General features: G+C 47.0%; 1 protein-coding gene across 1 annotated transcript in view; it reads left to right on the forward strand.

Annotated features, from left to right (window-relative positions):
- Positions 1 to 271: 271 nt before the first annotated feature.
- MMP24 (matrix metallopeptidase 24) overlaps positions 272 to 15,147 on the forward strand; it is a gene marked incomplete at its 5' end in the record, with an annotated part of 40,495 nt that continues 25,619 nt past the window's right edge. The window contains one exon of the mRNA XM_079783995.1: positions 272 to 499. Within this exon, the coding sequence (XP_079640121.1) occupies positions 272 to 499 (228 nt within the window). The remainder of the gene's footprint in view (positions 500 to 15,147) is intronic.

Below are 15,147 nucleotides of genomic sequence, written 5' to 3' on the forward strand. Positions count from 1 at the left end.
GACCAGTGCCCCGGGGCTGGCGCGGAACCGCCCCCCGCGGGTCCCGCCGGGTGCTGCCCCCGCGCCCCTGGCCGCCCCCCGCCGGGGCGGGGCGCGCGGAGGCGGGGGCGCGCTGGCGGCCGAGGCGGCGGCGGCGGCGAAGACAGGCGGGCCAGGCGCGTGTCCGCAGCGCCGTGACTCGGCGGCTCCGCAGCGGCTGCAGCGGGAGGACCCGGCCGGAGCCGCCGCCGCCGCCGCCATCGCAGCCGGGCGGCCGGGCCCCGCCGCGGGGATGCCGAGGAGCCGGGGCGGCCGCGCCGCGCCGGGGCCGCCGCCGCCCGGCCGGGCCCCGCGCTGGAGCCGCTGGCGGGCCCCTGGGAGGCTGCTGCTGCTGCTGCCCGCGCTCTGCTGCCTCCCGGGCGCCGCGCGGGCGGCGGCGGCGGCGGCGGGGGCCGGGGACCGAGCGGCGGCGGCGGCGGCGGCGCGGGCGGCCGAGGCGGAGGCGCCCTTCGCCGGGCAGGTGGGGCTGGTGCGCGGGGCCGGGCGCGGGCGCGGGGCCTCCGGGCAGGGCGGGGGCTGGGTCGGCGCCGGGGCCGGGCCGCGCCGGCCGCGGGAGAGTGGAGGTGGCGGGGCGGGGGTCCGCGCCTGGGGTCGCGGGGCGGGGGCTGGAGGGCTGCGCCGAGGCCGCGGGGCCTGGAGCCGCTTCAGCACCGCGGACAGCGGCCGCGGCGCGGGCGGAGCGGAGGGTCGGGCTGTGGGGCGGCCGTGGGGTGTGTGGCCTGCATGACTCTGTGTGAGGGAGACCGTACGCCGCCTCGGAGTAAATAGTAAGCGCAGCCAGTCTGCTGTGGGTTGGGGAAGAACCCGAGGATGTGCACGCTGGAGAAGAGAGGGTGGGGTGCGGTGGGGTGGGGGCGAGGGGACGGGGAAGGACTCCATCACTGTCTTCACATCCGAAGGGCTGTCACGTGGAGCCAGGATAGACTTGCTCTGGTGGCCCCACGGGGCAGTACTGGGGCCAGCAGGGGTGGGGGTGGGCGTTGCAAGAAGGCAAATTTCGGCTCAATATAAGAAGAAGTTTGTAACAATCGGAGCTGCTCAACCAGCTTAGGAGGCGGTGAGCTGCTCATTACTGGCATGTGCAAGCAAAAGCTCCAGGAGAAGATGGGATGGATACATGCATACTTGCACGGATACATGCAAAATAATAACAATAATGCCAGCTAGCATGTAATGAGCACTCAACTACATGCCAGGCCTGGTGCTATGTTGTGTATAAATTAGTATCCTGTTTAATCCTCATAACTACTCTAGGAAATAGTTGCAATTATTATTCCCATTTTACATGCCCACCTGTCCTTCCTTCAGTGGAAATAGAGAACAACTTGCCCAAGGTCACAGGGCTAGTGAGTGATGGAGTTGGGATTCTAACCGAGGCAGGCTGTTCTCATCTCCGTATATGTAACCATAACTTTGTTTTATATCATATGGTGGTGAAGACAATGGACTAGGTAATTTCTTTGGTCTCTTCCAATCTAGAGGTCTACATTCTAGTAAGTGATGTTAGTTGGGATAGTGGTTTTTTTTGCTGAGGAAAATCAGCATGATTGCCTTAGTAGATTCTAAGAGATAGAATATGCTTGTTGAAGCAGGTAGTCTATTTGTTCAGAAGAATCTGCCAGAATGGGAACTGGGCATGGAACTCAGGGGGTCATAAACTCTCTGAAATTATGTGCAAAATTGTGTTTGTATGTGCAAATGTGTTTCTCTAGGAGAGAATCCATAGTGTTCTTCAATCTCTCATGGGTACATGATCCAAAAAAATTAGAGTGTGTAGCCCAGCCAGGTGGCTCAGTTGGTTGAGCACCAAAAAAAGAGAGGAAGGAAGGAAGGAAGGAAGGAAGGAAGGAAGGAAGGAAGGAAGGAAGGAAGGAAGGAAGGAAAGAAAAAAGGTGGTGGGTTCAACTCCCAGTCAGGGCACATGCCTAGGTTGCAGGATTCAGTCCCCAGTTGGGGCATGTACAGGAGGCAACTGATTGATATTTCTCTCGCCTCTCTCTCTTTCTCTCTCTCAAATCAATAAAAATATCCTTGGGTGAGGATTTAAAAAAAAAATTAGAGTGGGTAGAAAGTCTTTTTAGCCCCATTTGGTAGTTGTCTTTCAAAGATCTTATAATTGTTAGTCTACTTTTAATGAAAATGTTCCCTAGCCTGTTTGTGTTTCATCTTTTTTTTTTTTTTTTAATCCTCACCCGAGGATATTTTTCCATTGACTTTTAGAGAGAATGGAAGAGAGAGGGAAAGACAGAGAGGAATATTAATGTGAGAGAAACACACCCATTAGTTGCCTCCTGCATGCACCTTGACCAGGGCCCAGACCCGGGAAAAGCCTGCAACCGAGGTACATGCCCTTGACAGGAATTGAACCTGGGACCCTTTGGTTCACAGGCCAACGCTCTATCCACTGAGCCAAACCAGCTAAGGCTGTGTTTCATCTTTATTACATCTCAACGTAATGCATTTGCATTACATCAGGGGTTTATACACTATAAAAAGTAGGATTCCTTTAGTCCTCCTGAGTGCACAGGGTGAGGTGGGAAGATCCTGACCTGGGATTTAGGAAGCCTAGCTTCTACTCTGACTGTGGCCCATGGTGGTTTCTGTGACCTTGGGCCATTTCCTTGCTTTCTCTAGGCATGGATTTTGCCATCTCAAATATGGAAGGATAGGGCCAGATGATCTAAACTCTGAAACCTTTTTACTCCTATGAAATTTCAAGCACTCAGAGGAGGCTGTTTGCTTGATCGTGTCAGGATTTGGAGAGAAGGTTGTATCCATTCCTTATCCTTGTCAGTTTTATAGGCTTTGATTGTCCCACCTCTCTTAGCCTTTGTCATTGCACACTTAGGTTTGCCCCTAATAACGGGCCACCGCTAGATTAGCTGTATTCATCCTCCGGGTCATTTTTGTTGCCCTTTTCTAGCTATCCTTGGGCCCTTTCTTTTTTATCTACTCCTTGTGCAGGGGCCATGCTAATCTGTGTATAGTTCCAATTTTAGTATATGTGCTGCCGAAGAAAGCACCCTAGCTTTCAATAGATATAAACCTGACCATTGTCCCTAGATGTCTTGCACAAAGGAAGGATGATTTCCTCTTTGGTTTTCAGGTTCCTTCCTGGCCTATTCCTTTGCCAACCTTCCTGACCCCAACACATTAGGCCACTGCCTTTAGGAGACAATCTAGCTCCCGGATCCCTTTCCTGGGTCAAAACTGATAGCCTGGAACACAACACCCAGTTCGTGGATTATTTTTATCCTAGTGCATTACCTTATATCCCCCTACATTGACGTTTACCTGCCATGTTGCATCCCACTCAATACCTTTGCTTCAGCTCTCACGCTCTCCTTTGGCAAAGCATTTCCCTACCTGAAAGGGCTTAATATGATCTGCAGTCCTGAAATTTTCACTTTGCTCTACTTCTTCGGGATCACTTATAAAAAATTTAAATCAGACAAGTCCCAGCATAGTCTCTTGGGGCCCCTGCACTCTAATCGCCTTTCATTCAGTGAAGTGACCATTTATTTCCACCTATTGTTTCCTATCTCCGAGTTCTCAGGCCTTCGTAAAAGCACCGCCCTTAATCCCATGATGTCTCCATTTTCAGTGCCTAATCTATTGTCCAAAACTTTCCGATAGATTAATTATATCCACCGCTTCTCTCAACAATTTGCATCTAATTATCCCTTTATTGTGTACTAGTAGATCACATGATTGAAACCTTATAGAAATATTGTTGTTTTTCAACCAGCAGGTAATGTTGCTTACTCCTCTTTCTCTCTTTTGGAGCCTCTGGAGTCGGACTCCACCCTACCTCCTTACTAGAAGGCTGCCTTGCCCACTGCTCATCGGTGCATATTCTTACTCCTGAAAGGCTTGTCTTTATCTTTTTTTTTTTTCTCATTGATTTCAGAGAGGAAGGGAGAGGGAGAGAGAGAGATAGAAACATCAATAAGAGAATCATCGATTGGCTGCCTCCTGCACGCTCCCTACTGGGAATCAAGCCCGAAACCCGGGCCTGTGCCCTGACCCGAAATCGAACCGTGACCTCCTGGTTCATAGGTCGATGCTCAACCACTGAGCCACACTGGCCGGGCTCTCCTTTATCTTAAGGCAAGTTACCCAGGTTTCTCTGGACACCTACAGATGCTGTTTATGTCTGCACCTCCACCCATCCATCTGCATCCTTCCCTTAAAGTCCCAGCCCAAGCTTTGCTTCTCTAGGAAACTTTCCTTGACTTCTCTCGTCATTTATTTCTCTCTTCTCAGGGGAATCGTTTGAGGCAGCCTCAGCCAGTGTGTCACTTAAGTTTTTTAAATAATTAAACATTATTTGTCGGGGTGGGAGTTATGGTTCTTAGGCAGGGCCTTCCCCAACCAAAACACTTTATGTTTTTAGATGTGACACAATCCCCAACAACCAGTGCTTATCGTTAAGTATTCAAACAGTCAATGATTCTGCACTTTATCCTTGATGCCAAAAGTTTACATGGATCTGAAATAGATGCTTATGGGCATGTTCATCTCCAGGTCCTTTCTAAAACCCTCCTTAGGGATGGGACTTATTGCCTACCTGTTTTTCCTTCAGTGGAAACAGAGTTATTCCTTTCAGCAGTGGCTCCACAATTTCACCCTTGAGTTCTTTCATAACCCATTAGGTAGGTTGTCATCTAGTGGTAGGACAAACAATAAAGAGGAATTGAGAGAGAGGTGGCCATGACCTTAGAGACCACCACATAAGCACATAGTAGTACTTAGATATTTCTTGAATTGCCATTAGTGAATTGCCCAAGTACACTAAACCTGATAGTAGGTGATTGGGAACTTTTCCTTGGTTTCCTGACTTCTTAGTTGAAAGCTTTTTCACCATCTCTGGCTTTTGGTTCCATATCTCTCATCTTTCATTACCAAAAGACAAAGACAAAAGAAATTTCATTCAGTTTGTTTTCTCCTTTGCTTTATTTATTTTTTTGCCTGGGGCAGGGACGGGGAGGGGAGGAGGGGAGGAAAGGGAAAGAGAAAGGCAGGGAGGGCGTGCTCCTGGGAGGGAGAGCGCCTCTCCTTTGCTTTCTTGTTTCTTTTGTATTTTGCACTTTGAGAGGGGGGGTTCCACCGATTCTCTACTTGGCTTCCTGTGTTTGGTTTATTTAAAGCATCTCTCATATTAGCGGAGTAGAATGACCCACAAATAGTTTTTTTTGGCCCTCCCAGTTTCCCATTGATTCTGAGGAAGATTGGTACAGGCAGAAAGAGACAAGCCAATCAAACAGGCCACATAAGTAACAGAGTGATGCCTAGTCCAAGGGCATAATGGATTCCTGCCCTCTAGACCAGCTTGAGGAATCTGCTCTGGGCAGAATGTTCTTCGGTTTGTATCTGAAGTCAAGGAAAGTTAGAGATCTAAAGGAGTCTAGGGGTGGGGTAGGCCTGTTAAGAAGCACTATTCCCAAGCCAAAAACGTATTTCAGTGTTACCATGGCCTCCAGCATATCTTCATTCTTGTCTAAAAAATAAATAAATAAAAATTCCCTCTTGGGAAGTCCTTCCTTTTACCTAACCTGAATATAGTCCCTGTGTTTTTAACTCATTTTATCTTACGATTACTGTGCGTGTTCTTATTACTGCAGGGTACTTTGTACTTCCGTGTGCATGGCAACTCTTGATCCTGGCAACAATGGCATGAGGTAGACAGGGAAAATACTGTCCTTACTTTATAGAAGAGCAAACAGAGATTCAGAGAGATGATGTGACTGATCTATAGCTTATCCGGGACCCCTGTGTAGCTAATAAACAGTAAAGAGAGGACCGGAATTAGAGTTTCTGTCCGTGGTCTGAGTGCTTTTCCCTCTACACTAGACTGTCCTGTTCTTGATTACTGTGATAGCCATTTAGCCAATGTGTTCCATTTTCAGGTATGCCCCACTCCGGTCCTTGAAGAAGTAGTTTTAGAGCAAATAAAAGTAAATTATAATTATACCAAAGAGATTAATCTTAGGAAATGGTTAGCCTTATGATATGATATAGTTTGAACTCAAAATGAGAGGAACCGAATTCTTAATAGACTGCAGCCAATGTCTCCCCAGTATCTAGTATATGCCTGGCACATTCAAGACACCTGATAAACACTTTAAAATTAATTTCATTGTCTGTGTCCCCCACCAACTTCTTTGAACAGTGCTTGGTGCATAAAAAATCAGTACCTTTTTGGAAGAATAAATGAATGCTTGCTAGAGGTATAAACAAGGTCTGGAGAGACACTGAAGGGGAAGGAGATGAGGTCCCCAGCTGAGGTTGGGGAAGTCAGAGAATGTTTTAGAAAGAAGGCTGACATTGAGAGAAGAGAAGGACAGAGAATGTTGAGGGGGGTGGGGGAGGGGGTCCAGGCAGAAGAAAAACCATGAACCAAGGCTCCACAGAAGTGTGTGGCATATTTAGTTAGCAGTAAATAATTTGCTGTGCCTGGGGCATTGAGTTACTTGCTATTTCCAGTAAGAGTATATGAGAAGAAGAGGCTGGAAAGGGAGGCTGAGAGCAGATTGTGAAATTGGCTCTCTTCCCAAGGCTGAGGGGAGTCATTAAAGGTTTCTGAGCACAGAACTGACCCGCTCAGAGCCATGTTGAGGAGGTGGAGGGACTGGGGCCTGTTCTGAAGCTGCTCTGGGTGCTGGCCCCTGCCCTGGATGTGTTCAGCTTTCTTAGCACAACTTAGGTCTGTGTACCTTTTTTAGGGATACAGCTGTGGATAAAAGCAGTGAATGCCTCTGGCCCTCTCCAGCTGAGAGATTTGGGAACAAATCATCTAGGTTCTCTGGATTCAGCATTGATTCCATTCAAGTCTTTCACTAGTTTTTCTTCATCATTACTCCATGCATTCATTTTAAAAGCCAACTTTGAACCAGACTTTAATGATATATAGGATAACAGCAAAGCCATCTACATAAAAGATAATACTTTCTCAAAGATCATACCATGTTGTTATAATAAAGTAGGTAGAGAAAAATAAGGCATTGCTATTAACTTTTGTTAGCAATGGTCTTTTAAAAACTCAGTTATATACCATAAGCACTCATGTGCATGGTTCTCTGTGCCCCAAAAACACAGGGCCAGAAGGATGGGAGTCATCCTCACCCCTTCCTCTCCTCACCTGCCTCAACAAAATCAATCACCAAGCCCCAGCAACCCCACCTCCTGTGTGGATCTTCCCTGTGTCCACGTCTCTCCACTTCCACTGCCTTCACCTTAGTCTAAGCTACCAGCATGTCACATCTGGATGTCAAAAACTTCCTACCTGATCAGCCTCTTTTCCTGCCTCTAATCCTTCTTCAAATAGCAGCCAGAGTGACCTTTTAAAAATAAATCTACAAGGGGTCAGTTATATCTAAAGTAAATATGGCAAAAGCTAAGGTTTAACAAAGCTGGGTGGTGGTTATCCAACATTTGTTTTATTATTTTATATGATTTTGGACTCCTGAAATATTTAATTAAAAAAGTTAAAATCAAACAAAAAACCTGATCATGCTTGCTTAAAATTGCTTTTAGGCCCTAACTGGTATGGGTCAGTAGTTAGAGCGTCAGGCCACACACTAAAGGGTCACAGGTTTGATTCCCAGTCAAGGGCACGTACCTGGGTTGCAGGTTCAATTCCCAGGTCCAGTCAGGAGGCAACCAATCGATGTGTCTCTCTGACATCGATGTTTCTCTCTCTCTCTCTCTCTCTCTCTGTCTCTTCTTCCTCCTCCCTTTCACTCTCATAAATAAATAGATAGATAAATAAATTTGTTTTTAGGATAAAGGCTAAAACTACTATTGCTATACTACTACTTCTTCCTTTTAGCTCTTATTATGGAAAAAATTGAAAGACACATGAAAGTAGAATGAATAGTATTACAAACCCCCTTGTAGCCAGCACCCACTAGGATGCCTAATAAGGTTGAGGCCCGGTATCACTGAGTTCTGCCCACCTTGCCAGCTTCTTTTTGTACCACCTTCTCAGTAAGCTCCAGCCACCCTGGCCTTTTTTCTAATGCACAGGCTCCTTCCCATCTCAGGAATTCAATAAGATAGTCTTTTTCCTGGGATACTCATGACTCCACCTTTACCTCTTTCACTCACACCCAGATTTCAGCTGAGGTGTCACACCCTCTGGGAGACCATCCCTACATCACAGACGCATCTCCTGTCATACACTGGCATAGCACCTTCTCCTTTTCCTTCACGCCACTTACCACAACTGCAAGGAAACATTCAGTCCTTCCATGTCCACCTCCCCCACCAGGCTGTATAAGGAAGAGTTCAGTGTGTGTGTGGAGGGGGGGGCGGTAGGCACGTGAACCACTGCTTACAATGTGCTGTGACAGATGCTGTTCGTGAGGGTGCATCTGATGCCATTGGGAGCACAGAGGGAGTCCCTGTGACCCCGGAGAGCCCTCCCAAGTGAAGTGGCATTCAAGTTGCATTTTGTAGGATATTTAATAGTTTATCAGGGAGAGGCCAGAATACATGAGGGAAGACATTTGAGGGGAGGGGATGAAAAAGGTACAGAGGAAGGGACCTACAGAATGTGTCCAGGCAACACAAGAAGGTCTGTAGCTAGAGTAGGGGGACCTTGGGGTGGACAATAAAGGGGAAGGATATAAAGACAGAAGATAAGGCTCAAATGGCAAAATCTTATTGAGTGCCATGATAAGGAGCTTGGATTTTAAGACTGGCAGTGAGAAACCAGAAGGTAGGCTCCATACTGAATCAAATTAAACTAAAATAATAGAACTTTATATAATTACTCAGGTTATCTAGTTCAGCCATCTGCCTGTTGAGAAAGTAAGGCCTCACCATGGTCTATGTCTTCCCTCTTCTAACTCATCAATAAGTCAAGCCCCGGGGACAGGAAACGAGCAGGTTTGCAGGAAGGCACTGGAGAGGGTGAGGAAGGCTAAGGCTCCCCACTTCTTCGAGAGTGAACGAGAGCATTGCCACACTCCTGGCCTTGGGAGGAGGCCTCCCCACATTGGAAAACTCAGACATCCCAGAGCTGACCCCAAACCCCAAATGTGCCACCTCCCTGGGCATGGTGTTTGTCTGGCTTGTGGTGGCCTCCTGGGAGTGGGCCAAGGACATTGTGCAGAACACCAGGGAATTCCCGTCAGTGCACTTACCACCCACTCAAGAGCTGGTGGCAGCCAAGAGGCAACACCGTGCCATTAAGGTGTTTGTCAAGAAGCTAAGTTGGGCATTGTGGGCGATCCTGGGAGCCCTTTTTAGATAGGCTGGGGGTGGGGGGTGGGGAACACACAGCCTTTGGAGGCAAACCAGAGCTAGTGTGGAGGGTGTAGCATGACAGAGAGAACCCTCCCTAGGAAGCAGGGACATGCGGCTCCATTTTCAGTTTCTCTACCAACTTGCTCTTTGATTTTAGATAAGTAATTTCTCCCTCTCTCAGATTTATTTTTCTCTTCTGCAAAACAAGCACGCTAAATTAGATGCTCTCTAAGTATGGCTGACCAGTGCATTTTCTAGATACCTGAATGGTTAAGTCTTCAAATTTAAAGTATTCAAAAATTAGTTATAACTCAGGCGGGCTCAGTGGCAAGGCTGGGGCCTCAGTTGTATGGGTAGAGGAGGAAACGGGGTTTCCGTGGGACAGGAGTTGGAGGGAAAAGACACAGTGATAGGGCTGATCTCTGAGGTATCACCAAAAAGACAAAGTGACTTGTTCTGGCAGCAATGACCAAAGGGGGGTCAATCTATCGCTGGAGTGTGCGGGAGTAAGAACACAGACAGTGACATTGTGAGAATGCATCCTGTGTGCCAAGACCTGCTCAATGCTTTACATGCATCTTAGTTTCCTATTGCTGCTGAAACAAATCACCACAACACAGACGTATTATCTTACAGTTCTGGAGGTCAGGAGCTCAAAATGGGACTTAAATCAAGGTGTTGGCAGGACTGCATTCCTTTTGGAGGCTCTAGAGACAATTCATACCTTGTCTTTCTCAGCTTCTGGGGGCCACCCACATTCCTGGGTTTGTGGCCCCTTCCAGCAATGGCATCACTCTGACGTCTGTTTATATTACTACATCTCCTTCTCTGGCTCTGATGCTCCTGCCTCCTTAAGAACCCTGGTGATTACATTGAGCCCACTTGGGTAACCTAAGATTATCTTCCCCACTGAAGGTCCTTTAACTTAATCACATCTGTAAACTCTCCTTTGCCACGTAAGGTAACATAGTCACAGGTTTGGGAGATTAGGATGTAGACTTCTTTGAAGGACTATTATTTTACCTACCACAGTGCATCATCTCACTGAATCCTCTTAACAAGCCCGTTTTTAAAAAATATTTTTTTATTGATTTCAGAGAGGAAGGGAGAGAGAGAGAGATAGAAACATCAATGATGAGAGAGAATCATTGATCAGCTGCCTCCTGCATGCCCCCTACTGGGAATTGAGCCTGTAACCTGGGCATATGCCCTGCCCGGGATCGAACCATGACTTCTTGGTTCATAGGTTGACGCTCAATTACTGAGCCACACCAGCCAGGCCTAACAAGCCTTCTTTTATCATCCTCTATTTAACAGACAAAGAAAAAGAAGTTAGGTCATTTGCACCAGGTTACTCAGCTGAAAAGAGCAAAGTTAGGCAATAGAAGTTAGGGACTAGAGTCTCGCTCTGTGGAAGGGACTGAGAACCAGGCAAGGAATCTGAGACCCTAAGAAACAGATTAGGATCATAGCAATCTCAGCTTAAGACCTGAGTACCAGACTGGGGAACTGAGGCAAACACCCAGTTGTAAGGACTGAGCTAATGTGGCAATGGATGGGGAAGGATGATCTTGGGCCACTCTTGATGCTACTACGCAATGACACAATGGAATCTCAAGATTGGGGTTCTGATGGGCTGTTTGCTGAAGTTAGGACTGGCCCAGGAGATGGGCAGGCAAAGGACCCAAAGGTGAGAGCAGAACTGAGGCACAGAGGGTAGGTGCTGGCTTTTCTAAGTGGGTAACATTCTTTCTGCCTTAGTAAATTAGAGGTGACACATTTCTTCATGGCACCGGGTCATCACTCCCAAAGGTCCTTACTGTAGTGGTTCTCAAACTTTAGTAGGCAACAGAAACACCTGAGGTACAGATCCCCAGTTCCCAACCTCAGAGCCTCTGATTTAGTACCGTAGATCTAGGCTCAGGTTTGGGAATATGCAATTTGAACAAGCTCCCCAGATGATGCAATGCTGACAACCCATGACACACAGGACTACACACTGAGGAACACATGCTTAGTGTTTGGGGCTACAGTACAGTGAGGTGATTAGAGTTGTTTGTCTCCTACCAGGAAAATGATAGTCATTAGTCATTATTATTGCTATCTTTTGCTGAGTTCTTAATACCATGTATTATGTTACTTAATTTCACAACCACTCCATAGGCACCTGCTAATGACATGAAGCGGATGAGGGAAGTAAGCAGTAGAGAGGCTGGATGATTTGCCTAAGGTCATGTAACAAGTAAATGAAAGAATTAGGATTTGAACCCAGCACAGTTTGTCTCCAGAGTGTACACTCTTAACCCTGACCCTGAACATGCACTCAGCTGTCTCGCTCTTCACTGCTCTCTACATCCTACACCAAGCCTGCTCATGGCCACCTGCCCAAATAAGAAAACCAGCTCTCACTCTGAACCTCATCCCAAGAGGCTATTGACTGAATGCCTATGCTTCCCCTAAAACAGAAGTTAGGGTTGAAAGGACCCTTAGAGGATATTCAAGGCAGCCTTACATAGGAATCCTTTTATAGTAGTGGTTCTCAATTGGGGGCAATTTTGTCTACCTCAGGGAAACTTTCAGCAATGTCTGAGACATCTGGCATCTAGTGGTAGAGGCCAAGGATGCTGCTAAACATCCTACAGTGCACAGGACAGCCCCCCCCCACACACACACTGTAACAGAATCATCTGGCCCTAAGTATCAATAGTGCTGAGACTGAGAAACCCTGCTCTATAACTGGTTCTGACCCTGAACACATCCACTCATCTTCATTCAATAAACATGTATCTATGACAGGCCCTGGGCTAGGTGTGGGGACACAATGATGAAGAAGACAGACTATGGCCCTGCCATCAGGCACTGTATAGTCAAGAAGAAGAGACGCGTGAATCAACACATGATTACAGCACTGTGTGATAAGAATTGTGATAAGGAAGGAATGCCTAGTTTCAGATGTATCTGGGTTTGAATCCTACCACTTATTAGCTTTGTGCTCTGGGTGATTACGTAATCTCTCTGAACCTCAGTTTCCTCATCTGCAATTCAGGGATCATAATTCCTACCTTGTGGGGTCATCACATTCTAGAGTGCCTAGCGCAATGCCAGGTATATAGTAGGTGTTCTAAAAATCGTAGCTACCTTATTATAATTGTCCTTATAATTAGAACATCTCTGTTAAAAAGTTGTTTCTTATATGAGTCAAGATCTATATCCTGTTGTCTCCACGCCAGTCTTGGTTTTGCACTGTGCCAACCAGAACATAAATCTCCTTCATCCGTAGCCATTTGACTTTTGAAGACTGTCATGTCCCCTGCAGCTCTCTTCTTCAGCCTACAAAGCCTCATCTTTCCTCACAGAACATGGTTCCTGGTTCCCTGGCCTTCCTGGCCACTCTCCCTTAGCCATGCTGTACTTTGCCACCGTCCCTCTACACATGCAGCCTCTAGAACCGGACTTGGACCTCCTGTGCTTGTTGAGACCAATGCCTTGTTCCTGTCACTCACATCATCACCCTAGATTATGGCCTTGGTTGCCCAAACGCTTTGATCAAATTCCTTTATTCTTTCTCCCTCATTCTAGTCCATGCTTTCAAATTTGACACCTTCCTGCCTAGTCCTTTTTAATAAACGTCACCTCTGGCCTTTTTGATAACACCTTCCCCACCGCATTTCTGATCAAACACCTGATCCTGACCAATCTCCCACTCCTCCAAGTCTTACAGTGGTTTGAGCTCCCATCCAACCAGGTGTGATGCTCCTGCAGACCTCCAGGAGTTCACACGATTTTAACTGATACATCTTTCTCTCCCTCCCCACACCCCCCTACCTCCCCACCCATGAACATGTCTGTTTTCCAAGAGCAAACAGCACCACCACCAGTTGGTCTGCTTCTTGCTGCCTCCATTGCCACTTCTAATCTTACCACCACCTCTGCTGTCTGCCACTCTCTTCCCTCTTTGGGCCACATTTTTTCTCCTTATTATTCCCTGCTCTCTCCTTTGTCTACCACTAATTCTGAATGTCTCCGCTTTGGCTTCTCAAGAACCAAATCCCGCCTTGTGGCCAGCAGACCAATCGCACTCTACTGTCTGTGATCGCTACTAGTACATCTTTGGTTCAGCCCAGCTATTTTGGTCCCTGCTCTGCGCTCTGAGACTTTTCTCACTTTCCTCTGGGTTTACACCTCTTTCAGCACTTAAAGGGTGACAGACATCTTAGAGTTGGTTAACTGAGCTGTAAAGGTCAGACTTATGACGTGGCTGGTGATATTGATTAATGGATCCAGGTGCAAAAAGATGAAAGGCGGGTCATTTTGTTTAAAACTGAATGGGGATTTTTCCTTTAGTGGATTTTTTCCCCCAGATGGGACAATGGAGCCTATTGCCTCTTTAAACAAAGAAGTCAAACTACAATAGATTGAATTTCAGCAAATGTTTTTTTTCAACCTCTAATAGATACCAAGAATTGTGCTTGGTGCTTTCATGTACGTTACTCATTAAACCTTGCCAAGATGAAATTCCTTTTTTAGTACCCAGACTTTGCCTCCTAGACGAACTATTCATCTATTCATTCATTATTTATTGTGCCAGGCGCTGTGCGAAGTACCATAGCAAATACAAAAATAATTATGAGCCTCTGCTCCTCAGGAACTCAATCTAGTGAGGAAAACATGTCAACCATCAGGTGTGACACACTGTGGTAGTTGTGCTTAGAGTGGTAGAGAAGTAAGGCGCTTCGGGAGCAAACAGGGCACCCACTAGCTCTGCCCAGGAGAGTTAAGGAAGGTTTACCAAAGGAGATGGCATTTCAGCTAGACCTGAAGGATGAGTTTGCTCACACACATAAAGAGAATGGGCTTTGTAGGCAGCAGGAGCAGCCTGGAGGTGTGAAAGGGCAGGAAATGTTTTGGAATTGCTATGACTGGAGTTTAGAAGAGTTGCTCCAACATCAGAGGCTTCTGCCCAGAGCCGTCAGAGAACTGCCTGGGTCGCAGAACAAGTGAGTGGCAGAGACAGAGTTCAGCAGCAGCAGTTGGAATTGTCTGGTGGCTAATCCATAGTCCTTGGCCTCCTACCCTCTAACACACACATGCGCATATGCTCATGGGCATGCACCAGGTCCAAGCTCAGTGCCCTGTTCCCTGGTGTAGAGCTGTCATTTGACCAGCCCCTCCTGCTCCCACTTCCCTTCATAGGCGCCTGCCCCTGAGCTCTGATTGTCCCCAGTGAACATGGGAGGGAAGCAGAACCCAGAGAAGGCTGATCCATTCCGACGTTTGGTCCCGACCCAGACATTTACCTAGGACTTGAGTGCTTAGATCTTAACTCCTGTAGCTTCTGAGATAGACTGTGAGACCTTCATAATGGATCCGATTGGCTTTGAGATGCTTCTTGCTGGAGTGTCCCAGAAAAGGATCTGGGTAAGTCAGCCTGCCCTTTACTGAGGAGGAGATACTTTTAATTTCCCGAAGCCCTAGAAGGGTTTATGCTAAAGTTCCCTGTTCCCTACCTCCTACCATAAGCAGTAATGAGAGCAGGAGGGGAGAAGATTCTTAAATGCCATGCTAGTTTAGAGGTAGGTAATCAAAAAATAATCAGTTGGCTGACTGGTTTGTCAACAGTATCTGTCCAAAGAGCCCCAGCCATTTCCCAAATGCCATAATTCATTTTAGTTGGATTTTTAGAGAGGAATTGGATTTATTTTAGATTTGTACCATACCTCTTTTTGGAAGGGCTCGCAGCAGTTTACAGATTGAAACAATGTTCTTAAGTAAGACTTTTAAGGATGAAACATACCGTGGTGGTCAGAAAGATGAAAAAAAAAAAAATAGCTATTTCCAAGCATCACCGTGTTCAAC

This window comes from Cnephaeus nilssonii (assembly GCF_951640355.1).
Source record: "Cnephaeus nilssonii genome assembly, chromosome: 11".
In the NCBI taxonomy this organism is placed as follows: Eukaryota; Metazoa; Chordata; class Mammalia; order Chiroptera; family Vespertilionidae; genus Cnephaeus; species Cnephaeus nilssonii.